Genomic DNA, 27,871 nt, shown 5'->3' on the forward strand with positions numbered 1-27,871 from the left:
ATGAACGGCGTCTCGCTCTCAGGGCCTGTTGACTGTGTGACATCGACACTGCCAATGGGTCTCTTTTCTGAGTTCTCCACCACAGTGAGTGCTTCTGACCTTGGAGAACATGCCTTCATCCTACATCCTGCCTCTCACTCTTCCTCCAGCTGCGCTTCTGCCAACGTCTCTTTGCCCTTGAGGTAATACGGCATTTCCCCCAAAATAAGACCTAACCAGAAAATAAGCCCTAGCATGATTTTTCAGGATGACATCCCCTGAACATAAACCCTGATGTGTCTTTTGGAGCAAAAATTAATATAAGACCCAGTCTTATTTTCAGGGAAACATGGTAGTTGTGGATAGAATCTAATCCTACATTAGTTCTCTCCCACATCTGGTCCAGAAGAAACACTCAGGCAAGTCTGGATGGTGGCAACAGAACACTCCAATAAGCCACAATCTCTTGCCCATAGATTTTGGGGGGCCTTGGTCAAAGGTGGGTCTACAGTCTGAGTGTAATGAATAAGAAATAAACCTTTGCTATGCTAAACTGCTGAGATTTTAGAGTTAACTTGTTACCACAGTATTGCCTATGCTATAATTAACTAATTCAGGCAAACAAAAATAAAAAATAAAAATAAAAAAGGAGGGGGAAGGGAAATAAAGAACAAGAAGATTCAATGTCGTATAAAACATAAAATAAGATGGGATGATACTCCTCTCTGTTAACTTGAGGTGAGGGGCAGGCAATGCTTCTCCCGCATACTGCCCTTGGGTGACACAGCTGGGTGACCAAATAAACCTTCTTCACAAATCCTTCTTAATTGCCGCTCTACTTGTTATAAATTTTATATGAGTCCATTGGGAAGAGCTCAAGAATCACACTGTCAGTTCTTTGATATTGTTTTGAACATTTTTTTCTTGGTTTTCTCCTTGAAATCACTTTGTAATCTGATATCTTTTGGATATTAGCACTTCCGTTGAAACTTCTAATTTAACATCTTGTCACATAAATAAAAATAATTAAAGGTACAAAAGATCTGAATATCTTCTCATACTGGTTTAACTAATACTTGGTAAGCCATTATAGTGTATTGGAGTAAACCTCAAGTTTAGTTTAATACACAACAGTATAAAACTGGGTAGCCAACAAAGATCAAATACACATTCCTTAAGGATATACTGTGTTTCCCCGAATATAAGACCTAACCAGAAAATAAGCCCTAGCATGATTTTTCAGGATGATGTCTCCTGAACACAAGCCCTAATGCATCTTTTGGAGCAAAAATTAATGTAAGACCCAGTATTATTTTCAGGAAGCACGGTATATGTAACATCTATAAAAGTTGTTTGCTTAGTAGGCTACAAAGTAAATCATGATAAATTACCAATGGCAAAAAACATACCATTACATTTACTGAACACTGTGCAATAAAATTAAAAATAATCTTAGAAAATGATATCCACCCCCTATTCTATATTGAAAAATTACTCTTCAAAGTAGCTCTAAGATTAAAAGAAAGATATAATAAAAATGGACACCTCTGTGAATTAAGGTCAGAGTGTTGTGCAGATGAAAAGTTTGGGCTTTATTTTTATTTATTTATTTATTTGTTTGTTTCATGTGTACAAAACACTGTAACAGTTAGACATTTATCATTTATACCCCTCACAAAGTGATAACCCCCTCCCCCAATCTACTACCCTTCTGACATCGCATACAGCCATTACATTTCCACTGTCTCTATTTCTTATGCTGTACTCCACTTCTTGTGAATATACATATACATATATATTAAATTATAGTTGACATTCATTATTATTCAGCTTCAGCTTCAGGTGTACAGTGCAGTGATCAGGCATCTATAGCATCCCTGAAGTGGTCTCCCTAATAAGACAGAAAAGTTTGGGCTTTAAATGCATGTACTAGAAAATAAGAAAGACTGTAAGTATCACTTTTCTTAGCTTTCAAGAAATTCTAGAAAAGTAACAAAATAAATCCAACAGAGATAGAAGGATTAAATCAATAAAGAGAGGAACAAAAATTGATGACGTAGGAAACGTAGGAATAAACTGAATAGATAAGTTCAAACTGAACCGATCAACCAAAACTGATTCTTGATAAAGACCAAAAAAGAAAATGAATCACTGAAAAACATCAAGAGACCAATACTCATGTAAGAAATGGAAAAGACTGTACTTAAATAAAACACCTAGACATTTTTACAAGCAAATATTACTAATTCTTTGAGGAATAGGTGGAAAAAAAAATTCTAGGATGACTAACCATTTTGATTTGTCTTGGACTGAAGCAGTTCCTGGGATATGGGACTTTCAGTTTTAAAATTGGGAAAATCCTGGGACAAATTGGTCACCCCACATATTTCATAAATTGTGTAGACAGATTAACATGACTCTGATACCAAAATGGGACAAAGATAACACAAGAGTTTTAGGATCCAACTTAAATATTAGCAAACAGAACCCATCAATTTAAAAAGAAATAATTAAAGAAAAGGAATAGATGAAGATGTTTTCAAATTGATAAGCAATATCTTCCAGAAATAATGGAAACATCATGCTTCGTATTGAGAAACATTAAGTGTTCTCAGTATAGTAAGGAAAAGGCACCATGTTTGCTTAACATGATGCTGGAGGTGTTAGTTAAGATAATGCGGTTAAAAGCATGCAAATATTGGAAAGGAAAGGACAAAACTGTACTTTGTAAAGAATATTATTGTTCATGATAAAAAGCCAAACATTCATGTACAAACCATTAAAATGCATGAAAGAATTTTTACCTAGGTGGCTGGGTAGAATTCCTAATCACAAATATTAACAAATTAGAATATATAGAAAAAAATGGCTAATACTATTGAGTCTTTTAATATGACAGGTTCTGTGCCAAGCACTTTTTAATGTAATTTCTCATTTTATCCTCAGAACAAATAGATCTATTAGTGTCCTTGTTTCGCCAATGAGGAAACCAAAAGACAAAGTTGAGTAACTTATGCAAACAGGTACAAGTAGTGGAAACAGGAATTGAACCTAGGTATTTAATTCTAGAGTTTCTTCTTCTTTCCATAATAATTTAATTCACAATGGCAACAAATGAACTTAAGATATTGGTGACAAGAACAGCTACATGTCCCCCCAGATCCCTACTCTTTCTTCCATTGGTATAGAGTTGTAGCTGATAAGTGGTTGCCCAGCCAGGGAATTTCCCAGACTCCTTTACATCTAGGTAGGCGCATGTGACTAATTTTTCCAATGAAATCAAGCAGAAATGATGTGTGTCACTTCTTGGTCAAGGTGGTTAAGGCAGGGGATGTATCTGCTCCACCCTCTTTTTAATCCTTGCATTGGCTGGATGTCAACGCCCAGGACAATCTTAGAAACCTAGTGTTGCAGGTGGTAAAGCCTTTTTCAGCTGTGGGCCCTGAATGACTATGTGGAATAGAGTTTGTTATATAAGACAAAAAACAAACTTCATTGTGTCAAGTCACTGAAAATTTGGAATTTTTTTTTGTTACAGCAGGTAACATTATCTTAACTAATGCAAATTAATGAGAAATGTCCAAAATTTATACAAAAAAGCTTCTAAAAGTTTTTAGAAGAATGTATGCAATCTGAATAAATGGATACCATATTTATGGATGAGAAAACTGATTACTGCAAAGATGTAACTTTCCCCTTAAATACCTCTAATTTCAATATAATATTGTAATACATTATATAAAATACAATGTATTAAATACAATATATATTAAATACAATATAAGTTGTGTTTTTTAAAAAACACAATTTTATCTGGAAAATTAAACTAAGAAGATAAAAACATTTTGAAAGAAAATAATAAGTGGTAGGGACTTCCTCTATCAGACATCAGATACCAAAGCCTATTATAAGATTTGTGATTAAATCAGAAGTGGCAATAGCATTGAAATTAACAAATAGATCAGTGAAATGGAACAGATAGATCAGAAATAGACCCATGTATCTATGAAAATTTTGCATGACTAAGTTAGCTTTTCAAATCAGGAAAGAATGGACAAATAAAAAATGTTGAGACAACTACATACCTATTTTGAAAAAAATAATGCTAGATGATTTTAACCTCACACTATTTTCAAAAATAAACAACAACAAAGCTACAAAGAGTTATAGGAAAATCTATGTATATCCCTGAAGTTAGAGAAAATTATAAAGGAAAAAAAAATTAAAACCCTAAGAAAAATATTCACAAACTTGATAACATTAAACAAAGGAGAAAATACTTGTTATATTTATAGTGGCCAATAATTAAAACACAGGACACATTAAAAAACAAAAAAAACTGTTACAAATTTATAAGAAAATGACAACCCAGTAGAAGAATGGGCAAGAGGTAAATACTGGTATTTCACACATAGACATACAAAAAGATACTCAGCTCCACTATTAATTGGAAAAATGCAAATTAAAACAATAAAGGTATATAATTTCTTTATCATTAGGTTGGAAAAAGTAAAAAAGTTTGTTAACATAAAATACTGGCCAGAGAGTGGAGAAATAGCTATAATTGTTTTTGATGATACAGTTTTAAGGGAGCACATTTTGACAATACTGTTAAAAATTTAAAAGCATGTACCCTTTGATTCCACTTCTTGTCTATATACTCTAGGAATTAGTTCACTCTAGGTATATTTAAAGAGCTATATACAAGGTCTTCATTGTATCAATATTGGTAATAATAAAACTTGAAAACAGCTGAAATGCTCATCCAAAAGTGAATTATAAACACTATGAAGCAATAAAAAAGAATCGAGTGGCTCAACATGGACTGATGTGGAAACAGGTACCATACGTCGAGGTAAGATACATTATTAAGTCAAAAAGACAATACTTACTTGTATAATGCCATTAATAAAGTGTGAAAAGAAAGAAACCCCACAAAACATTTATTTCTGTATGTATGTATGTATGTATGTATGTATGTATGTATGTATGTAGATGCAGAGATAAAGTTAGGAAGGATCAACACCAAACTAAAGGCAATGAGAGCCGAGGGTGGGTGGGGAAATGGGACTGTGGAGCATCAGGGACATAGTTTATAATGAGCATGTACTTGTGTATTTAAAGATATACTTTAATAAATTTAAATAGAAAAAGATGTAAATGCTGAGGCTTCAATCCCAGATATTTGTATTTAGATGGTTGTAGTAGGAATTGGTGTTTTTTTGACACCTTCCTGGGTGATTCTGAGACCATGGCTTGAAGGTTGAATTACCATATTTTGCCATGTATAAAGCGCACATTTTTGCCCAAATCTGTGAGGGAAAAATAAGGATGCACATTATACATAGGTAGTACTAATTCCATATGTATATAAATATTTTAATGATTTTATTTATGCTTATGAGGTGTAAGTGTAACTCTAGAAATCAATAGTGATATCCATAGGCAACATAATACCCTGGAATATGATCATCAGTTTTGTTGAACTTATGAGGAACTTGCAACGATGAAGAGTTCTTGGCCTTCTATGATGCGTAAATATCGTAAATTTGTTACTGGTACATAAAATTTCTTGTACCATAATATATTAAAAACTAAATGCTAAAATTCCTTTATAATACAAAAAACAAGTACCAAAATGAAAACAAATAAAAATTTGAATTAAAAAATTAAAATTAAAGATTTTTTCCCCTGAAAGTTTGGGCTAAAAACGTGGGTGCACACTATACACAGGAGCACATTATACACAGCAAAATACAGTATTGGTTATTGGATATCCTGTATTCTAGTTTTTAATTCAGCTTGTTATGTGTTTTTCATAATATGTAATTCCTTATTAAAATGCTGGCACAGTCCTCACTTCGGCAGCTCACATACTAAAACTGGAATAATAACAGAGAGGATGAGCGTGGGCACCATGGGGGGCCCATGCAAATTCATGAAACATTCCATATATTGGCAACTTTTATGTTATGTGTATTTTACCACAATTTAAAAAACAGTATAAATCATTTAACTAAAACCACAGAGAATTTTAATTAACTGGATCCTTTGTCATTAACTCAAATGTCATCAGTCTCTGTTCACCTGAATGTTGGTTTTTCCTTTCATCTTGAGGAAAAGCTTTAAGTTCTCTCACCTGTAGCATTTTAAGGTGTGACACCCAGCACACAGAATTTACGTGTTGCCCTGTGCCCTGTTGATGCATACCACTTCTGCACACTATCACTCGGCCCCCCAACCCGAGTCTAAGCAGTATCCATTCTGAAGAGAATTCCTTGCTGATCTTGGGGAAATACCTGTTTACCTTCTGGTTCCCTATTCTATTTTCTCTTCTGTTGGGAGCCAGAGAACAGGAAGAAAGGGTCCATGTGAAATGAACCACAAGAAGAATGACCTTATAAAAGCAAAGCAGCTCAAAAGTTGCTGCAGAAATACTGTTTTTTATTAGGGGGCGCTGCCCTAGACCATGTTACATGAATGATAGCATAACATCCAAATTCTTGTTTCTAACACATATCCGACCCCTGGCGTTTCAGATGAGAGAGCATTCAGATTGTCGGTCTGTACAAAAGGAAACTTAGAATTAGTTCCTGGCACCTCATAAACACACACCAATGAACTACTATGATTATGTCATGGGTAGCCTGGCCCAGAGTGATGCTTTTCTCAGAAGCCAGAAAGCTTTGTTACATTCTGCACATTTAAACCCAGGAGAAGCAAGCACTTCACCAAGTGGGTGATGCCCCAATTCACCTTTAAATCAAGCCTCCCTGTCTGCTGATCATCTTTGTCTGTTTTGGTTTTCCCACCACCACCCCCCAGCTGGCAAGACGAGGACTCAATGTTGTACTGATCAGCCGGACACTGGAAAAACTACAAGCTGTTGCCGCGGAGATTGGTGAGTAACCCTGAAGCATAAGGGAGATGTCTGTGGAGTCCATTAGCCAGGTCTGCTCTTGTCCTGCCTGTGGATGTACCATCAGCATCCCTACATCTGTTCTTTGGAGCACGGGGAGCTGGTCCTCCTGTGGGAGCTCCGTTTACAAAGTTAAGTGCAAGCTGTAAAGCAGGGGCTTTCGTTCACCAGTTATTCTTTGGGCCAGGTGAAGCAGAAAGAGGCTCATGCAAAGTACGGCCACTCTCTTTTTTGATTTGGTGTCTTTATCTCTAGAATCAGACTTTCTCATCCAGAGTTTCCAGCTTCCTGGATGCTTCTGTCACACCAGTCGAAAGCAGGATCTATGTTTGCGACTTCACTTCCTTATGTCTATGCTCTGCGGTAGGAGGGTGAGGGACGATGCTTACTGGTGGTTGTCAGAGTTTTAAAAAAAATTTGATCAAGGGCTGCTGTGTATGGTTGTGAAGGTTGTACACTGTACAACCCTAGGATACAGAATTTATTATTATGATCCACTCTGAAGTGTTCTTAGTTAATAATGATTATAGGAGCCCCTTCTAGGTATTTGCATTTTAATAATTAATTTAGTAATTAATACACTCCTTAACTCAAAGGAATGAGTCTTTAATTATGAAGACTCATGAAGACTATGGCAGGCTGTCTAGGGGAAGGACCTGTGTCTCCGGGGGAGATTAAGGATGGGAGACAAACGCAAGAGGCCATCACACCTTGAAGGCTCAGTGCCCTTGAACCAATGAATTCTGCTTTTGTTTTGCTTCTGGATATCAGAAGTAACTTTGACCAGAGTTAGGACATTCTTCAGTGTTTCTCTCACAATGCTAAAATGTGCTTTGCATTGCCCTCTTGAAAAGCAAGTAGTGTCTTTAGTCTGACAGCATTCCCCACCCTTAAACTATACCTCAAGGTCACTTGCCCTGTAAACATCGGGTCTGACTCCAACGCTGAGCAGGCAGCAGCTGGTAAAATCTGCCTGGTGCTTTTGTGTCTGCCTGAATGCTCCTGCACAAAGGAAGTGCACATGGAAGAGTGGAAAGAGCAGGGAGGAACAAAATGTGGGTGCCCTTGGGCAAGGTACTTAGCATCTCTGAGCCTAGTCTTCTCCTCTGGAAAATGGGGATAAGGGTGGCTGGTTAGCTCAGTTGGTTAGAGCGTGGTGCTAACACCAAGGTTGCTGGTTCTACCACTGCGAGCTGCACCCTCCTTAAAATAAATAAATAAACAAACAAATAAATAAATAAATAAATAGAAAATGGGGATAATACCTACTTTACAGGGTTGTAGAGAGGATTAAAATAAATTATTGTGTAGGTAAATGCTTTATGAATGCTAAAGTCTTGAGCAAATACAGAAGGTTGCTGTGTCTATGTGGAGGGGACCTGATACAGCACAGGAAACATCACACTTTGCTCTTACAGCCCTTAGTCCTTAGTCTGACACTTGGGTGTGCAACAGACAGATCGCTGTTGCAGAGTCTGGAGCTCCTGTGCAGAGAGATCTCTGGGTCCACTTCCAGGGTGTCCTGGTTCAGCAAGTCTGGGGTGGAGCCTGAGATTTTGTGTTTCTAACAAGATCCCCAGGGATATTGATGCTGTGGTCTGTGGACTCCACTTTGAGAACCACTACATTTAATATGTTTTGATGCATACGAGGTCTCACAATTAATTTTGCCAACTCATCCTAGAAAAAGTGCTACATACCTCATTGATGAATATCACTACGGTCACCTTCAAAGTACTCCCCTGGGAAGCTATGCACTGATGCCAGCGCCTAGTCCACCCTTCAAAGCAATTTTGGAACTCCCTGGAATGGCCATCAGAGCTGTCGTTGTACTACACTTGATGTTCTGAATGTCATAAAAATGCCTTTTAAAAAATATTTCGTTTATCTTCAGGTAAATAAAGAAGTCATTGGGGGCCAGATCAGGTGAGTAGGGAGCGTGTTCCAATACAATTATTTGTTTACTGGCTAAAAACTCCCTTGCAGATAGTGCCGTGTGAGCTGGTGCATTGTCGTGATGCAAGAGCCATGAGTTATTGGCAAAAAGTTCCGATCGTCTAACTTTTTCATGCAGCCTTTTCAGCACTTCCAAATAGTAAACTTGGTTAACTGTTTGTCCAGTCGGTACAAATCCATAATGAATAATCCCTCTGATATCAAAAAAGGTTAGCAACATTTTTGCAATAAGCTCATGAACTTAATTGTCAGACCTCGTACACTTGTCACCGTACTAACTCTTAGAATCACACAGAAACCATCATTCACAAATCTTTATCTGGAGCATTTATCTGAAGCTATTTCTTATTTCTAATTGGGGTAGCGGGCTTGTGTTCTTTGGTCTCAAGAGCTCTGGGGGAACTCCCTGGGCAAGAGGAAGATTGGGGTTTCTGTTCATTAAAGTATAGCTATTGTTTCTAATGCAGAGCGGACTACAGGGAGTAGTGTGAAGATTATACAAGCAGATTTTACCAAGGATGATATCTATGAGTATATTGAAGAAAAACTTAAAGGCTTAGAAATTGGAATTTTAGGTAAGTAAATTGCGAAATGCAAGGCTTATTATAATATATCAGTGGAATAATAATCTTAGTGACACTTGATTATTCCATGGTGGCTTAAACTTAACCCACGACTCTATCTTAAGTTGTAATATTAAGCTGAATATTAAAGCTTAATTCTTCAAGAGGTGTTACTGGATTAACAAATTTATATGTGGCTTTGGAATGTATCAAACTTACATATTCCAACCTTCCTAACCATATTTCTTAATATTAAAATAAATTTTCTTTCACCGAGCTGCTATTTACATTTGGCAGGAAGAGGGAATCTCAGAAATACTGACCTAAAGGAATTCATTTAGCAAACAAACATTGCTGTGATTGATCCATGAAATGGCAAGTCATTGTGGTTATTTGAGAATTGACTCTCTTATTCAGGAAACAAGATCATGCTTTTTCTGTGATGATTTATAAACAAGCTATTTTATAACTACATACATGGCACAGTGTTTGATTGTACACAGAAGGAAGTAAGGTTTGATTTCTAAACTACCTGCTGAATTTTAAAAATAACTACTAATTATTTTTACTAATAAAAATGTAAAATATGTCATTGCAGAAAAACCAGAAAGAGTAGAGGAGCACATAAAAGGATCATAAATTTCTTAAAATCCCGACAGCCTGGGATAGCATTTTGGTGCATATCCTTCCAGATATACATTTTCATATATTTACACATACTTCACATACCTACACCTGTTTTCGAAACTGGGATTAAATTTACATACTGTTCTGTAACATTTTTCAAAACCATACCTCACAAATGTTTTCCTATGTCGATAAAACTTTAAACCCCCGTAGGTTTGAATGCCTGCCTTGCATTGTACCACATGGCTGCACCATGATTCATTTAGTGTGCTTCCTATTATGGGAGCACAATGTTTTCCCCTCAGATTTCCTCACTGTTATCAAATCATGTTGCATTGAACAACCTTGTATATAAATCTTTTTGTATGTGTTTCCTGAAAAAACTTCCCAAGAGAAGAATTCCTGGGTTGAATATAACCATTTTTAAGGCTTTCGATAAATACTTGCCATTGGCTCTTCTGACATCTTTTTGTTTTGCTTCTCTCTGTCAGTCAACAATGTTGGAATGCTTCCAAGCTTTCTGCCGAGCCAATTCCTTAATACACCGGATGACATCCAGGTAGGCTTGTGTTTTTGTGGGTGGTGTCCTCTCACCAGGTACTGGGCCCCCTTGCTGGATTATCACCAGGCCTGGGAAGGGTGTCTAGACAAAATACTGTATTCCAGGTGGATATCTGGAGATCTCCGTTTCTTTTCATCTTAGTGCTTGACACACAATCAAGGGTACCACTGCTCATGACCATCTCTGTGATAAGGTCATTTTCCTTCTTTGCACATCAAAATGTACCTGCCTGTGGTCTCAGTCTTTTGGGGGCTCTGTGCTCTGCTTTATAATTTCTCTGCCTGAGAAATTAACAGCTTGTGGATGTAAGTGGTAGAAGGCTGGCTCTTTGGTTTTCTTTGTCTTCCCAGGTCATAAGATTTGTTCAACTTTCAGTGTAAGGGAAGTCCACAATACAAACTCTGTGGTTGGGGGTACTATAAGTTCAGCAAGATTGGCTCAGACCGATGGCTGCCATTGTTGGTCATGAGTAAATTTGTTATGTATTTAACAGTCCCCGAAGGCACTATTTGTTGTCTTCCCCAGGCCTGGACCTTTGAAGTCATGGAGTTATACCAATTCTGAACAGGCTGTCATGTTTCCATTACCTGATTCCACAAGTATTCCTGTGGTCCTATTTAAGCCCCGAGTCTACTGCATGGGAATATAATGCTATTGGTGCGTGTCCTTGCCAACCCTCCTCCTGGCCACACATCTACCCTGTGGTCCTTGCTTCTGGCTTCATGTGTGTCTGTTCCATTCTTGTTTCTCTCTCTCTATTTATGTCTGTATTTGTGCTTGTTTCTGTGTCTGTCTCTCTTTCACTCTGTTTGTCTTGGGTAATCCTAGCAGTTTCTCTATCCGACCTCTGTAGCCTAGAACTTCTACCCTGTGTCATACAATCATTCACCTTTCTATCCTCTACACTGTTGTCTTCTAGACCCACATATGCTCACTTTTCTTCCTCCAGCTGGAAATTAACCATCTCCCTTTGAAAAACTGTGTCTGTATCATTCCTTAAATTTTTGAGGAAACTCTTAATTGACTTCTCATCAAGATCACACTTTAATAAAATCATAGTGTGGACGTCAGATGTTTTCCAGTTCTAGTGCTTACTTGCTGAACATCAACGAGAAGCCTAATTTGCAGGCTGAGCGAGTGAGGGAACTGCTCAGACATGTACTTTTGCCCACTTTATGGTTCTTTAGCACTGATTGCTTCTCAGGAGAATTTCTCAGATGATCCTTCTGATCCATGGTTGTGATTATTTGTTACAGAGCCTCATCCATTGTAACGTCACCTCGGTAGTGAAGGTATGTGATCAACGTATGTGCTAAATGCCTTAAAAATGTAGTAGCTGTTGGAATTTGGCAACACTGGAGAATTGGCTCCTTCTCTGTAGAAGCAGAATTCTTTGATATTGAACCACACTTGATTGAGAGGACATGTAGCAGCCTTTTAATTGTCTTACTCTATTTTCATCAAGTACAGTGATTCATTCTCCCTAGTGTTTATGCGTTCAGTGTGGTCACATGTCAGAACACATTTGACCTGATGATGCTGAAACTGATTCAGGATTCCAAGACGCTTTTTTTTTTTTTTTTTTTTTTAATTCAATACTTTCCTCTGATTTTACTCTTGTAAATAGAGGGAAACTCGCTTTGTTTGGAAAAATGACAGAGGGCACAGCTTGGATTTTATGGACTCTTGTTTAATAAATATTTGTAGAATTGAAGTTCATGTTCAGTTGTATTTCTGATCCCAGCCCAGCTACTAGTCAGTCGGACAGCATTGGGTATGCTACTTAATTTCCTTGAATTTCAGATTCCTCATCTGCTATTAAAAGAGTGTTGGACTAAGTGACGTATCAGGAGCCATTCAGCACGCAGGTCCTTTGATTAGAGTCAACTACATAAACATTTGTAGACTTGACTACCACAAAACTGTCCTACACCGTGCCGTTGCATGAATAAGAAAAAGGGGACCCCTGTGGGCAGACAATTTGGAAAAAGGTGCTGCCTAAGGGTGGGCGCAGCTGGATGCTTGGTCAGTAGATGGCGCTTTTGTGTGAACAGAGTGTTTTCCTTTCCCTGAATGGTGAGAGCCCCCTCAATGGCTTGCGAGTGAACGCTCAGCTTCCAGTCCTCGCTCACGCCCTTGCTCAGTACACAAAATTCACAAGGGTGCATGGCCGCCCTAGTGACCACTCTGGAAGACCTGTGGAACTGCAGCAGTGAATCAGGTATGGCCCCTGATTTCATGGAGCTGGAACCCTGCTTGAGAAGCAGCAGGAGTCTGTCTCATCCTGAAAACATGAACTGGCAGCGGAGGACAGCTTTCCCAAAGGAAAGGCAGTTGGTGTCAAACTAAGGAGGGGGATGGATGCTGAGCAGACCAAACAAACATTTTTCAGGTGGATAAGTTGGACTGACAAAAATTATTTTCACCATTTATTGTTTTTCTGTAATCATCCTTTTTTTTTCATGGTTTAATGCTCAGTTTTTATTGATACACGTATTCTTTATATGCTGAGCAATCAATGGCTTTTAACCACCGGCCTCCCCGTCCCTTCCAGCTGATGAAACGGTAGGTTTTATTTGTCCAACTGTTGTTGGCAGCCTTACTGCTAAAATCTTTCACATCATTTTACACATTGATCTTTCATTCTTGGTCCATTTGATCACAGGGCTTCTTAAATGTATTTGACAACTCTCTGGCTCCTTTAGCAGAGAAATGCTTTGATTTGCTAAAAAATCATTTTAGATATTGCCAGACTTCTGTTACTAACTTCCCTAAGTAATGGAGAAAACACACTGAAGGTAGCTTCTGAGTATGCCATGCCCCAGTTGGCCACGCTGGTTGGAGCCGTAACGAGTATCACTTAATTATTCCGAGGAAGCCATCTAGAAATAGTAACGATCCCTATCAAGGGCAGAGATAGGAGATGAGTATGAGGTCAAAGGGAAGGTGAGATAACAGAGTGAATAATGGGAGCTTTATAACCCTTCAGACCCATAAAGTCTGAAGTTATTGTTCTAATTGGGATTATCCGCCCAATTAAGCTAGTGAATTCATTTGGGAGATTTCAAGGACATGCTGGCCCTGTCCACCAGTGATCCAGTCATGCCCTCCATGAAACTGGGAAAGCCAAGGAAAGAGTGATGACACCATCCTTTTCCTTCTCTCATTTCCCTTAAAATCCAGGGTTCAGGAGGTAGTCCCATGGGTGGTAGGGAGCACCCCACACACCATTCCCACCCCCACCACTAACCCAGAGCAGTGAAAACATTGGTCTGGAGGCTCCTGCAGATGGGCTTAAGCGCCTGGCCTATGAAATGGGGGTTGGGTGGGATGTGGGGGGGATGGGAGTGGCAGGGACATAGCTTACTAAGAAGCTCCTGCAGGCGTCCCAGACAATATGGAGAAACAGGCAAAACTTGTCTTCTTGTCTCCAGTCTTTATTTTTCTGCCTCTTTCCATCCATTTGGTGGCTCTGTTGCTTAAACCTGCACCCAAGATGAGCCTGAGTCCACTCAATTGTACTTTCAAGAATATTTTTGTCCATGGGTTTGCATCTTCCTTAATTCTTATAAAGTATGCCCTGTAATTATGATGTGAAAAGCCATTTTAACTGGATATTTAAACTCCAGAAGTGGTAGGGAAGCCATCTTCAGGGAGCAGTAGGTTGGGAGAGGGAAGAGACTTCTCACCGCTGTTGTAATTCTAACAGATGAACAGACAGACACGCTCTGTCCAGGGAGCTATTTCACAGACCACCTGCAGGCTGCTTATGGGGCTGCTGTTGAATTGACAGATTCTCATCCTTTGTATTGTGAGATGTTCATGGCCACTTGTGTGATTTCCCGAATGTCCCCCAATCCTAACTCATGGCTGTGATTTCTGATGGCCAGCCCACTTTTGCCTGTCTCCCAGAGTAAAGAGTATCTGGGGAACCTCAGTGTTGATACCATAGCAAGAAGCCATTCTCCATAATTTTTAATGGCCTTCATTTTGCAGGAAGACTTTAGCTTTATGGGGAAGAAATCAGAGGCCTCTGAGCAGTTTGCCATTTGTCTAGGTTGCCTCCTGTGCGTTCCAGCCAGACTCTAGTGTCATCAGAAACATGTCTAATAAGTGTCAGCAGATTTTCAAGGCCATCTGAGAGGATGAAGCAGGTGCTAGAGTTCCTCCCGCACCCACTTCCCCAAGTACCCCTGTCCATTGCGACTCAGTTCCTTTGTCAAGGCTTAACTTTCTTCTTCTCTTATAGATGACACAGATGATTCTGAAACACATGGAATCAAGGTAAGGCTTTTCTTTTAAAAAGTGTGGGACAGCATGGTCTCCCTGGCCTCGCAGTCAGCTGACTTGGAGGCTGGGGGATAGGGTGCAGTCAGCTGCTACTTTAACAAATGATATGATGAAAGGGCATGGAGATTATAGGAGAAAAAAATAACATTCTGGGCCAGGCCAAATTTGCAAACAGATAAGCATACTTGAAGGTCAAATGTAACATAAACTTTTGTTTAAGGAGGAAAACAGCAGTAGTTTCAGCACACATTGTATTTAAAAAAAATTAACTTATGTTGAGCATAAAAGAAACTTCAGAAGTTGGCCTGAGACCAAGACCATCTCTTTGTTATTATGAATTTCAGCTCTTGTCAGAATGAATACTCATTTTAGTGGTAAAAATCACCACCCCATCAGTGCCTCCACTTATTCCATATTTCTGTCACCCTATTACAAAACCCATTTGGGAGCTGGGTTTTTTCTAGGTGGTATTCATTAAAAGCAAATGGTTGATAGTTTATCTTTCCTAGAGGAAGAAGGGGCTTGGCCTTGTATTCTAATGCACAGTTTCTTGTTTTTTCTGAATTGACTCCACCTACTTGGGATGAATTAAAGATATTGAATTTCAAAAGGATAATTAAGGACTCCAGAGACTTGTGTGGGTGCCTGTGTGAGCAGATGATGGACTGTCAAATTCCACCCAAGACAGGATTCTACATGTGGCATCTGTCCTGTTGTGGGTCATCTTTATGAGTCAGAAGGGACCGTGAGCTCATGCGGTCACTTTTGAAAGAGCAAGATCTCTTCACCTGAGTCTTGTATGAGCCAAGTTGGTTTTCTGCACTTTGGTTGGGGATGTTTGTTGCAGCAGAGTCCATTTCCATTCACAAATCCTTGATGTCAACTGACTGCCAAGTGACATCATTGTGTGGCACTGTAGTCTATGATGTAGGGGAAGTTCCACTCACGGGTCTTGGAAGCAGAGCACTAGTGCACGTGGAAGCCTAGAGAGGATGGGGTTTTCCCAGCATCGATATGAGCTCCTTGTTCTCTTCTTCTTGAATAATGTGATCAGGCAGCAAAACCAACTGAAACTTTTCTTCTTTGCCTTTTAGGCAGAAAGGGCTCATCTTGAACATTTCTTCTGGGGTGGCCCTCTTTCCCTGGCCCCTATACTCCACCTATTCGGCGTCCAAGGTGAGTGATAGCATTCAAGTCTTCTTCCTCTTGCCTTTCCCAGTTGGTATTTTCTTTTCGATCATCTGGCAAGTTGAGGGATAGGTTTCCCAGGAGGCACTCTTCTATGTACAGGGTGGAGCTAGTCAGCAGTGTATGGGTGCACATCAGATAAAGGTGCAGCCCGTGGGCTGAGAAGGTCTGCAGCAGCACACCTCGGCAGGTGCAACTTCCATGATGGGCCTCCAACCGTCACTCACTTCTTGGCCTGCTGTCTTCCTGCCAACAAGTAACATTGTAGCTTCCTTCCTGCCCTGGAGGCCTAGTCAGGTGTCCCCATGCCCTAGTCTTTAAAACAAACCCTTGGAGGAAGGGGTGCTTTAGACAAAGGACAGTGTCTCTGGGTTGGGTCATCTATATGCGGTGGCCCGAGGTATGTATTTATCCCAAAAGGTATGTTCCTACCAATTGAGGTAGCTTTTCCTAAACCAAGAAATGAAGTTCTAATTCCTATCAAGACAAGCCTCTGCATTTAAAGATAAAGCTGTTCGCTACTTGTGGTGCATTTTGAAATCTGAATAATTTGGTTCTGATGGAGAAAGCAAGCTCTGTGTCCTGAGGTGTTTCTACTTCTTGCTCCAGGCTTTTGTATGCACATTTTCCAAGGCACTGCAAGCGGAATATAAAGAAAAAGGAATCACTATCCAGGTGAGATTAACAGTTCTGAGTCCATGGGAACAGGAACTCTGGATTTACATGGAGCTGGGGCCACTATCTCCTGCAGGACTGGCAGTGCACGTGCAGCCAGGAGGAAGGTGGTCTGGATGACACCATGGGAGTTATTGGGACCACTGTGGTAACAGCTGTGCCACCTCTGTTCCACCTGCTGCCACTGTCACCCATGCCCTGGTTGCTGGAGCAGGAAATGGGGCAGGGTGAGCGAGTACTCAGAAACTCTGTCGACTCTCTTGCTGCCTGATGCTGTATCAGGACAGAAATGGGGCTTGTTGACCTTCCTTTACTCTCTGATATAAGTACAGGAGACAGGTTTATGTGGGAGAAATTGAGGAGAGGCAACAAAAGAAAACAGGACACTCAGTCCATGTTGGAAAAAGTGGCAGTGCTTCTCTTGTGAGCTGTTTCATCTGTGATGAGCCACAGAAATCCTCAAACTTTGGTTCTTGAGCAGTCAGGAAGAGGTGCTCTGCTGCCCCTTTCACTTACAATGGCAGACCCACCATGGAAAAGACCTTGTCCTATTAATTGTAAACAGAGCTGGGTTGTCACTGCCATCTGTAGGCTGAGCAATGTGATGTCTTGAGGTTTCAGTGACATGCATGTACTTGGTTCAGCAACACAGAGTTAAGTGGTTTCTGGAAGTTGGAATAAAAAGTTGACAGAAGGTTTTTGTTATTCTTTGGGAAGAGGTTGCATGGCATACTTTTACAAATGAAAAAGGCACACTCATGGTGATATCTTTGAAATTATTGCTATGCATACTAATTTTCAATTAAAATACCCAGGTGAGAATATCTCAGGTGGCTGTTCTTATAAATTAACCATCTATAGCATAAAACTTATTTAATAGACAGATATGTCTATTTAATGGTGAGAACTTTGAAAATAATGTCATCTTCTCAGCCACAGTGAATGACTATGACAGCCGTGTCACTAGACCACAGCCCTGTTCTCTGCCCTGTTGAACTATAAAGTCTCACCTATCAGAGATTTCCCCCCTCCTATCCATTTTCCAGCTCCCAGCTGAAGATCAGTTCCTTTTGCAACAGTGCTATCCCATGTAGGCTAAGTTTCCTGCAGTTTAAAAACAAGCCTTGAAATCTCACTGACTTAAAACCACAAAGATTCATTTATCATTCATGCTACACATTCACTGTGATCTGGCATAGGGGATTAGCTCATTGTAGTGACATAGGGACCTAGCCTGATGGAGCAGCTGCCATCTCGGATATTTGACGTGCCAGAAAAAAAGTGGTAGCAGTTCTAGAGGATCTGACTTTGATGATTCAGGGCTCTAGCTCAGAAAAGGCACATGCCATGTTTGCTCATACCAATTGGTCATATCTGATCACTTGGCCTTACCCAACCATAGCGGGGTCCAGGAAGTGCAATTCAATCATGTGTCTGGAAGAAGAAAGAACTATAAATATTTGGTGAATAACAGTAATAATTACCACAACAATTTTCTTCCTAGCCATGTGATGGTCTTAGCAGCAACTTGATCTTGATAATTGTGAACCACAGATGCTGTAGCTGCCAAATTAGTGGGTTCTGTTGGGCAGCAGGGGTAGGAGGAGTTGGGGTAGGAACAGGAGCCCCTTCTCTAATGCAGAAGGCTTGGAACTACTCTCCTAGCAAATATGAGGTGAAAAGACTGTGACCTTTCAAAAACCAAGTAGCCTCTCCAAACACACATGTACTTGGTGCTCAATAAACATTTGTTAAATGAACGAGAAAGTATGTATTATACACTTGGGTTTAATTTTCAAATTCCAGTTCTGCCATTTAAAATCTGAGTGATCCTGGAAAGCCTGTTAAACTCTGTGAGCCTCAGTTTCCCCATCTGTAAAAAGGGTTTACAATACTTTCTCACAATTCTGGGTTATTGTGAAGATCTAATGACTAGGAGAGATCCAAGATGGTGGAGTAGATAAACACTGTGACTGCTTTCTTTCGTGAACACATTAAAATTACAACTAAGTTATAGAACAATCAACCTGGAGAACCATCTGAAAGCTGGCTGAAACAGAAGTTTTATAACTAAGGATATAAAGAAGAAGCCACGTCAAGACTTGTAGGACGGGTGGAGATGCGAAATGGGCTGACCCCAAGCCTCCATGTGGTGGTTAAGAATCAGGAGGGATATCTCAGCTGTGGAGGTTCACCCTGGAATAGCAAGGCTCCCCAGCCCAGAGTACTGGTGCTCCCACAATACTTGGCTGTGAAAGACAGTGGGGATTCTGACCTGGATGGTCAGACAGAGGGCTGTGGGAAACCCAGATGCCCTATTAAAGGCCCCATGCACAGACTCACTGGCAGGCACTCACCCTGGGCTCTGTTGGAGGGATGGTTACTGGGGGTGGGGGGCGTTGGAGGCATATAGGGTGGGGGAAGGCAGATCAATTTGTATGGCTTTAGAACAAGGGCTGGAGGACAGTTGCCATTTTCACTGTTTGGGGTCCTTCTCCCAAGCAGCCAGCAGGTGGGTGCCATCTTTCCTGTGTTGAGCCCTCCCCACAAGTCAAATCTGAATCTGATTGGCCTGTGAGCTCTGCTGGGACTCCATCCAACCCAACTCCGCCAACGTTGGAGGCACTTTCTTTTGAGCAGCCATCGCCAACTGCATTGCACTCGTTCTTAGAAAACTATTGGAGTCCATGGGCCCCAAGTGGGCAGTGACAGGCCTCAGTGTGCTCTGAGTCTTTTGCTGAGTAGCTGTAGACTCAATACTGGCATCAAAAGAGAATTTACATTAACCTGGTGTCCACATCTCTTCCCACTCTAGTGATTCCCTGAGACCCTGCCTCACCCAACTTGTATACTGCACAAGTCTTTATCAGTGGCTGAACCTTAAGGGATCTGGCAGGTGGCAGCAGGTCTCGTGGTGTCCTGGCTTTTTGTGGAGGTACCCTACGCTCGGTACTGGTGGCAAATATCCTTGGTTTGCAGTGTGGCCTCTTCCATGTGCCTAGGTTTATCATAGGCAGTGAACAACCATGGATCACTTTGTAGATCCTACCAGGTAGTCCCTGGGTAATCATAGGCAGTGGGTGGCCTGGGCCAGCACTGGAGCCCATTCCAACAGGTCCCAGAACCAACATACTTGGAGGTTGGATTCAGACCACAACAGAGCACTACCTAATTACCCCCACAAGCAGCACACCCCAAAGGTTGTCTCAACAGGCACAAGAGCCCTCTGGAGTGAATTCCACGCTGAGGGGTAAACCCCCACACAGAATCCTGTGAGCTATGGATGTGGCCAACCCCCACAGCCAATTAGCCTGAGGGTCAGTCCCAGCAATTGGCATACCAATACGAATTAAGGCTCAATTATAAAAGGAGGGCACACACAACCCACCCAAGGGAGAGTCCTGGACCACTCAGAGCAGGTGACCAGCGAGACTGTGCCAGGGCCCCACACTGAATGTACTATATAAGGTCACCTGGAAAAGACTGGGAGACACAACATATCTACCTAATACATAGAAGCAAACGCAGAGAGGTAGCCAAAATGAGAAAACAAAGAAATGCATCCAGAATGAAAGAACAGGAGAAAAATCCAGCAAAAGAAATAAACAAAATGGAGGCAAGCAACCTACCAGAGAGAGAGAGAGAGTTTAAAACACTGGTTATAAAGATGTTCAAGGAACTTAATGAGAACTTCAACAAAGAGACAGGAAGCATAAAAAAGGACATAGAAACCATAAAGAAGAACCAGTCAGAAGTGGAGAATACAACACCAGAACTGAAGAATGCACTAGAAAGAATCAGCAGCAGACTAGATGAAACAGAGGATCTAATCAGTAATTTGGAAGACAAGGTAGCAGAAACACCAAATTGGAACAGCAAAAAGAAACAAGAATCCAAAAAAACGAGGACAGTTTAAGAGTCCTTTGGGACAACATAAAGCGTAACAACATTCACATCTTTGGAGTACGACATGGAGAAGAGAGAAAGCAAGGGAATGAAAATCTGTTTGAAGAAATAATGACTGAAAACTTTTGTAACCTGGTGAAGGAAATAGACATCCAAGTCCAAGAAATGCAGAGTCTTGAACAAAATGAACTTAAACAGGCAGGCACCAAGACACATTATAATTAAAACAGCAAAGGTTAAAGACAAAAGATTGACTCCTAAAAGCAGCAAGAGAAAGGCAGCTAGTAATTTATAAGGGAGCTCCCATAAGATTGTCAGCTGATTTCTCAACAAAAACTTTGCAGGCCCGAAAGTACTGGCATGAAATATTCAATGTGATATAAAGCAAGGACGTACAACCAAGGGTATTCTACCCAGCAAGGCTATCATTTAAAATCAAAATACAGATAAAGAGCTTCCCAAACAAGAAAAAGCTAAAGGAGTTCATCATCACCAAACCAGTGTTACAAAGAATGTTAGAGGGACTTCTTTAAGATGGAAAAATTAAATCAAAATTATGAATGATAAAATAACAATAGCTACATATCCATTAACAATTATTTTTTATTTATTTATTTATTTATTTATTTATTTATTTATTCTTTATTTTATTCTATTTTTTAAGATTTTATTGGGGAAGGGGAACAGTTCTTTATTGGGGAACAGTGAATACTTGCAGGACTTTTTTCCAACTCAAGTTGTTGTCCTTTCAATCTTAGTTGTGGAGGGTGCCATTCATCTTCAAGTTGTTGTCTTTTCAGTCTTAGTTGTGGAGGGTGCAGCTCAGCTCTAGTTGCCATTGCTAGTTGCAGGGGGCACAGCCCACCATCCCTTGTGGGAGTCGAGGAATTGACCTGGCAACCTTGTGGTTGAGAGCCCGTGCTCCAACCAGCTGAGCCATCCGGGAGCTCCGCAGCAGTTCAGCTCAAGGTGCCGTGTTCAATCTTAGTTGCAGGGGGCGCGGCCCCCGTCCCTTGCAGGACTCGAGGAATTGAACTGGCAAACTTGTGGTTGAGAGCCCACAGGCCCATGTGGGAATCGAACCAGCAGCCTTCAGAGTTAGGAGGACAGAGCTCTAACTGCCTGAGCCACCGGGCCAGCCCTATTTATTTATTTTTAATTAAAGTTTATTGGAGTGACAATTGTTAGTAAAATTACATAGATTTCAGGTGTACAATTCTGTATTACATCATCTATAAGTCCCATTGTGTGTTCACCACCCAGAGTCAGTTCTCCTTCCATCACCATATATTTGATCCCTTTTACCCTCATCTACCACCCCTCTCCTCCCTTATTGTCTGGTAACCACTAAACTATTCTCTGTGTCTGAGTTTTTGTTTCTCATTTGTTTGTATTGTTCTTTTGTTGTTTTTGGTTCATATACCACATATCAGTGAAATTACATGGTTCTCTGCTTTTTCTGTCTGACTTATTTCGCTTAGCATTATAATCTCAAGATCTATCCATGTTGTCACAAATGGTCCTATTTCATCTTTTCTTACCGCCGAATAGTATTCCTTTGTGTATATATACCACAACTTCTTTATCCATTCATCTATCGAAGGACATTTTGGTTGTTTCCATGTCTTGGCCACCGTAAACAAAGCTGCAATGAACATTGGAGCACACGTGTCTTTATCTCTAAATGTTTTCAGATTTTTTGGGTAGATACCCAGGAGAGGGACTGCTGGGTCATACGGTAATTCTATTTGTAAATTTTTGAGGGACCTCCACACTGCCTTCCATAGCAGCTACACCAATCTGCATTCCCACCAACAGTGTATGAGGGTTCCTTTTTCTCCACGGCCTCTCCAACATTGTCACTATTTGTCTTGTTGATGATAGCCAGTCTAACTGGGGTGAGGTGATAATCTCATTGTGGTTTTTATTTGGATTTCTCTGATAATTAGTGATGTTGAGCATTTTTTCATATGTCTATTTGCCATTTGTATGTCCTCTTTGGAGAAAAGTCTCTTCAGGTTCTCTGCCCATTTTTCAATTGGGTTGTTTTTTTGTTGTTGTTGTTGAGTTTCATGAGTTCCTTGTATATTTTGGATATTAGCCCCTTATTGGAGGCACTGTTTGCAAAAATTTTCTCCCATTCAGTTGGTTGCCTCTTAATATTGTCGATGGTTTCTTTTGCTATACAGAAGCTTTTAAGTTTCATATAGTCCCATTCATTTATTTTAGCTTTTACTTCCCTTGCCTTTGGATCAAATTCATGAAATGCTCTTTGAACCCAAGGTCCATAAGTTTAGGTCCTATGTTTTCTTCCATGCAGTTTATTGTTTCAGGTCTTATGCTTAAGTCTGATCCATTTTGAATTAATTTTGGTACATGGTGACAGAAAGCAGTTCAGTTTCATTCTTTTGCACGTGGCTTTCCAATTGTTCCAGCACCATTTATTGAAGAGGCTCTTTTCTCTATTGTATGTTTTTGGCTTCTTTGTCAAAAATTATCTGTCCATATTTATGTGGGTTTATTTCTGGGTTCTCAATTCTATTCCATTGGTCTACGTGTCTATTTTTCTGCCAGTACCATGCTGTTTAGATTATTGTTGCCCTGTAGTACAAGCTAAAGTCAGGGAGTGTGATACCTCCAGTATTGTTCTTTTTTCTTAAGATTGCTTTGGCTATTCAGGGTCTTTTTTGGTTCCAAACAAATCTGATGATTTTTTGTTCTATTTGTTTAAAAAAAAAATGCCATTGGGATTTTGATGGGGATTGCATTGAATCTGTATATTGCTTTGGGTAATATGGCCATTTTAACTATGTTGATTCTTCCAATCCATGAGCACAGAATGTCTTTCCATTTCTTTGTGTCTTCTTCAATTTCTTTCAAAAAAGTCTTATAGTTTTCAGCATATAGGTCTTTCACATTCTTGGTTAAGTTTATTCCTAGGTATTTTATTCTTTTTGCTGCAATTGCAAAAGGAATTGTTTTTTAAATTTCTTTTTCTGAGATTTCATTGTTAGTATATAGGAATGCAATGGACTTTTGTATGTTGATTTTGTAGTCGGCAACTTTACTGTATTCGTTGATTGTTTCTAATAGCTTTTTGGTGGAGTCTTTAGGGTTTTCTATATATAGCATCATGTCATCTGCAAAGAGTGATAATTTAACTTCTTCATTCCCAATTTGGATGCCTTTTATTTCTTTCTCTTGCCTGATTGCTCTGGCAAGGACTTCCAACACTATGTTGAAAAGCAGAGGTGATAGGGGACAGCCCTGTCGTGTTCCTGAACGTAGAGCAAAGGGCTTCAGTTTTTCACCATTAATTATGAGATTAGCTGAGGGCTTGTCATATATGGCCTTTATTATGTTAAGGTATTTTCCTTCTATACCTATTTTATTAAGTGTTTTCATCATAAATGGATGTTGTATCTCGTCAAATGCTTTTTCGCCATCAATTGATATAATCATATGATTTTTGTAATTTATTTTGTTTATGTGATGTATCACATTGATGGATTTGCGGATGTTGAGCCATCCTTGTGCCCCGGGGATGAACCCCACTTGGTCGTGATGAATAATCTTTTAATGCATTGTTGTATTCGATTTGCTAGAATTTTGTTTAGGATTTTTGCATCTGTATTCATCAGAGATATTGGTCTGTACTTTTCTTTTTTTGTGTTGTCCTTACCAGGTTTTGGTATCAGGGTAATGTTGGCCTCATAAAATGAGTTAGGGAGTACTGTGTCTTCTTCAATTTTTTGGAAGAGTTTGAGCAGGATTGGTATTAGATCCTCTTTGAAGGTTTGGTAGAATTCACTAGTGAAGCCATCTGGTCCAGGACTTTTGCTTTTGGGAAGGTTTTGGATGACTGATTCAATTTCGTTACGGGTGTTTGGTCTGTTTAGATTTTCCAGTTCTTCATGGCTCAGCCTTGGAAGGCTATATGTTTCTAAGAACTTGTCCATTTCTTCTAGGTTATTGAATTTTGTGGCATATAGTCCTTCATAGTATTCTTGGATGATCCTTTGTATTTCTGTGGTGTCCATGATAACTTCTCCTTTTTCATTTCTGATTTTGTTAATTTGTCTTCTCTCTTTTTATCTTAGTGAGTCTAGCCAAGGGTTTGTCAATTTTGTTAATCTTTTCAAAGAAGCAGCTCTTTGTCACATTAATTTTTTTCTATTGTCTTTTTGTTCTCTATTTCATTTAGTTCTGCTCTGATTTTTGTTATTTCCTTTCTTCTGCTGACCTTGGGTTTCACTTGTTCTTCTTTTTCTAGTTCTTTAAGGTGTAACATGAGGTTATTTATTTGGGATTTTTCTTGTTTCTTGAGATAGGCCTGTAGTGATATAAATCTCCCTCTTAAAACTGCTTTTGCTGCATCCCAAAAATTTTGGTAGGATGTATTTTCATTATCATTTGTTTCTATGTATCTTCTGATCTCTCCTCTATTTTCTTCTTTGACCCAGTCGTTCTTTAAAAGTATGTTGTTTAATCTCCATGTATTTGTGTTTTTCCCCCGCTTTCTTTTTGCAGTTGATATCCAGTTTCAAAGCCTTGTGATCAGAGAATATGCTTGGTATGATTTCAATCTTCTTAAATTTGTTGAGGCTGATTTTATGTCCCAATATATGGTCTATCCTTGAGAATGTTCCATGTACACTAGAAAAGAATGTATAGTCTGATGTTTTAGGAGGAAATGCTCTATATATGTCAATTATGCCCATTTCATCTAATGTGTCATTTAGGGCTGCTATTTCGTTATTTATTTTCTGTTTGGATGATCTATCCATAGCTGTCAATGGTGTATTTAAGTCCCCTAGTATAATTGTGTTTTGGTCAATTTCTCCCTTTAGTTCTGTTAGTAGTTCCTTGGTATATTTCAATGCTCCCTGATTGGGGGCATAAATATTGATGACTGTTATGTCTTCTTGTTGTATAGTCCCCTTTACCATTATGAAATGTCCATCTTTGTCTCTTGTTATCTTTTTCACCCTGAAGTCTGTTTCATCTGATATCATTATGGCTACACCTGATTTTCTCTGGGTACCATTTGCTTGGAGTGTCAATTTCCACCCTTTCACTTTGAGTCTATGCTTGTCCTTATAACTGAGATGTGTCTCTTGGAGACAGCATATGGTTGGTTTTAGTTTTTTGATCCAATCTGCTACTCTGTGCCTTTTTATTGGTGAGTTCAGTCCATTTACATTTAGGGTGATTATTGATATGTGAGGATTTCCTGTCATTCTATCTTTAGTTTTCTGGTAAGGCTGTGTCTCCATTGTTTCTTTGCCTTTTTGTTGTTGTCTATTATTTCTGTGTGGTGGTATTCTATGATGTTTCCCTCTGTTTCTTCTTTTATTACAGTATATATTTCAGTTCTGGATTTTTTTTGAGTGGTTACCCTTAAGTTTATGTAAAAGAAAGTTTGATATTTAGAGTATTCCATTTTCTTCAGCACACTTACTTTCTCCATTCCCATATTCCGGTTCAGGCTGTTACTCTCCCCCTTTTTATGTTTCGGTTGCCACAAATTGTCCCTGTTGATGGTGGTTGAATAGCCTCCTTTAGTATTTCTTGTAGTGCAGGTCATGTATTAGAAAATTCCCTCAGCTTCTGTATGTCTGGAAAGGTCTTTATTCCTCCTTCATATCTAAAGGATATCTTTGCTGGATATATTATTCTTGGCTCATAATTTCTTTCTTTCAATAGTTTGAATATTTGGTTCCACTCTCTCCTGGCTTATAGAGTTTCTGCTGAGAAATCAGATGATAATCTACTGGGCTTTCCTTTGTAGGTTACCGTCTTCTTTTCCCTGGCTGCCTTGAGGATTCTTTCTTTGTCGCTGATTTTAGACAGCTTCAATCAATGTGCCTTGGATAAGGCCTGTTGGGGTTGAGGTAATTAGGTGTTCTATTTGCTTCTGGATTCGAGGATCCAGTTCTGTCCACAAGTTTGAAAAGTTCTCATCGACAATTTGTTTGAATATATTCTCTGTTCCCTTCTCTCTTTCTTCTCCTTCTGTTATGCCCATTATTCTTATATTGCTCTTTCTGATGGAGTCAGAAAGTTCTTGTAGAGTTCTTTCATTTCTTTTAAGTCTCAAGTCTCTTTCTTTTTCCATCCATGTCATTTGATAGAAACCAGATAGAAACCAACTATCTTTGGTGTCACTGATTCTTTCCTCCAACTGGTCAACTCTACTACCTAAGTTGGCTATTTCATTCTTAATTTCTTCTATTGAGTTCTTAATCTCCAGAAATTCTATTTGGTTCTTTTTTAAAATTTCAATCTCTTTGGTAAAATGTTCATGTTGTTTTTTTATTGTGTTTCTGAGTTCATTAAACTGCCTTTCTGTGTTTTCTTGCATCTTGTTGAGTTTTTTTCAGAACTGCAATCTTGAATTCTCTGTCATTTAAGTCACATATTTCCATATCTTTAAGTTCATTTTCTGGAGACTTTTCACTTTCTTTCTGAGCTCTGTGTTGCCTTGGTTATTCATGGCAATTACTGATTTATTATTTCTCTTCCTAGACATCTACAGGGGTGGGTTCTGCAACAGGTTGATAGGAAGAGGTCTTTCTTTTGTTTTCCAGTACGTGTTCGTAGAATATTTTATTTTCTCTCAGAATGCAGCCTTTTTTTCTCATTCACACTGTAGTGTTATGTTTTCTCTGCACTATTCCAGCTTCTCACACAATGGGGGGATTCCCCAGAGGGCAGGCTTCTCCTCTGTTAACAGTTTGCCTGGGTCATAGGGCACCATGTCCCTGTGGGGATGCAGAGATCTTTTGAAGTTCCAAAGTTCTTCCTGCACCAGATTCAGAGCCCATATGTTCCAGCAATTCTGTTTACTCCTGCAGGGATCCACCCAGATAGGTGGGGACAGGGGCGGGTGAGTTGTGAGAAGTGGCCCAGAGCAATGGTGGCGACCACCACCATAGCGGGTCCTGCTTCCAAAGCTCCCTCCCCTTTGCTGGAACTAGTTGGACTGCGAATCTGTGTCTGCAGACTACAGTTCTCAGAACAGCAAATATTCTGTTTTTTTTTATCTGATACTGCTACTGTTCCACTTCTAGCCCTGGGCAGGTGGGGGTAGGACGAGTTCTAGGAGGGTAAGGAGGGGGCAGCTTCCATTCTCTGCTCGGCAGTGAGGGCTTAAACCACTGTTTTCAGCCTTCTTCCCTCAGTTTTTGCTCTGAAGTCTCTGCC

General features: G+C 39.7%; 1 protein-coding gene across 2 annotated transcripts in view; it reads left to right on the forward strand.

Annotated features, from left to right (window-relative positions):
- HSD17B3 (hydroxysteroid 17-beta dehydrogenase 3) overlaps positions 1–27,871 on the forward strand; it is a 54,037-nt gene that overhangs the window by 19,498 nt on the left and 6,668 nt on the right. The window contains exons 2-8 of one of the 2 annotated variants that reach the window (XM_088793632.1): positions 6,805–6,880; positions 9,322–9,429; positions 10,536–10,603; positions 11,863–11,898; positions 14,856–14,890; positions 15,991–16,072; positions 16,694–16,759. In XM_088793632.1, coding sequence (XP_088649758.1) covers positions 10,550–10,603; positions 11,863–11,898; positions 14,856–14,890; positions 15,991–16,072; positions 16,694–16,759 — 273 coding nt within the window. In that variant the 5' untranslated portion in view covers positions 6,805–6,880; positions 9,322–9,429; positions 10,536–10,549. Of the gene's footprint in view, positions 1–5,136; positions 6,881–9,321; positions 9,430–10,535; positions 10,604–11,862; positions 11,899–14,855; positions 14,891–15,990; positions 16,073–16,693; positions 16,760–27,871 lie in introns of those variants that run through there. The other variant, XM_074331481.2, reaches the window with a different exon arrangement.

The sequence above is a fragment of the Rhinolophus sinicus genome, chromosome 16 (assembly GCF_057876585.1).
Source record: "Rhinolophus sinicus isolate RSI-liver-muscle chromosome 16, RSI-T2T, whole genome shotgun sequence".
Lineage (NCBI taxonomy): Eukaryota > Metazoa > Chordata > Mammalia > Chiroptera > Rhinolophidae > Rhinolophus > Rhinolophus sinicus.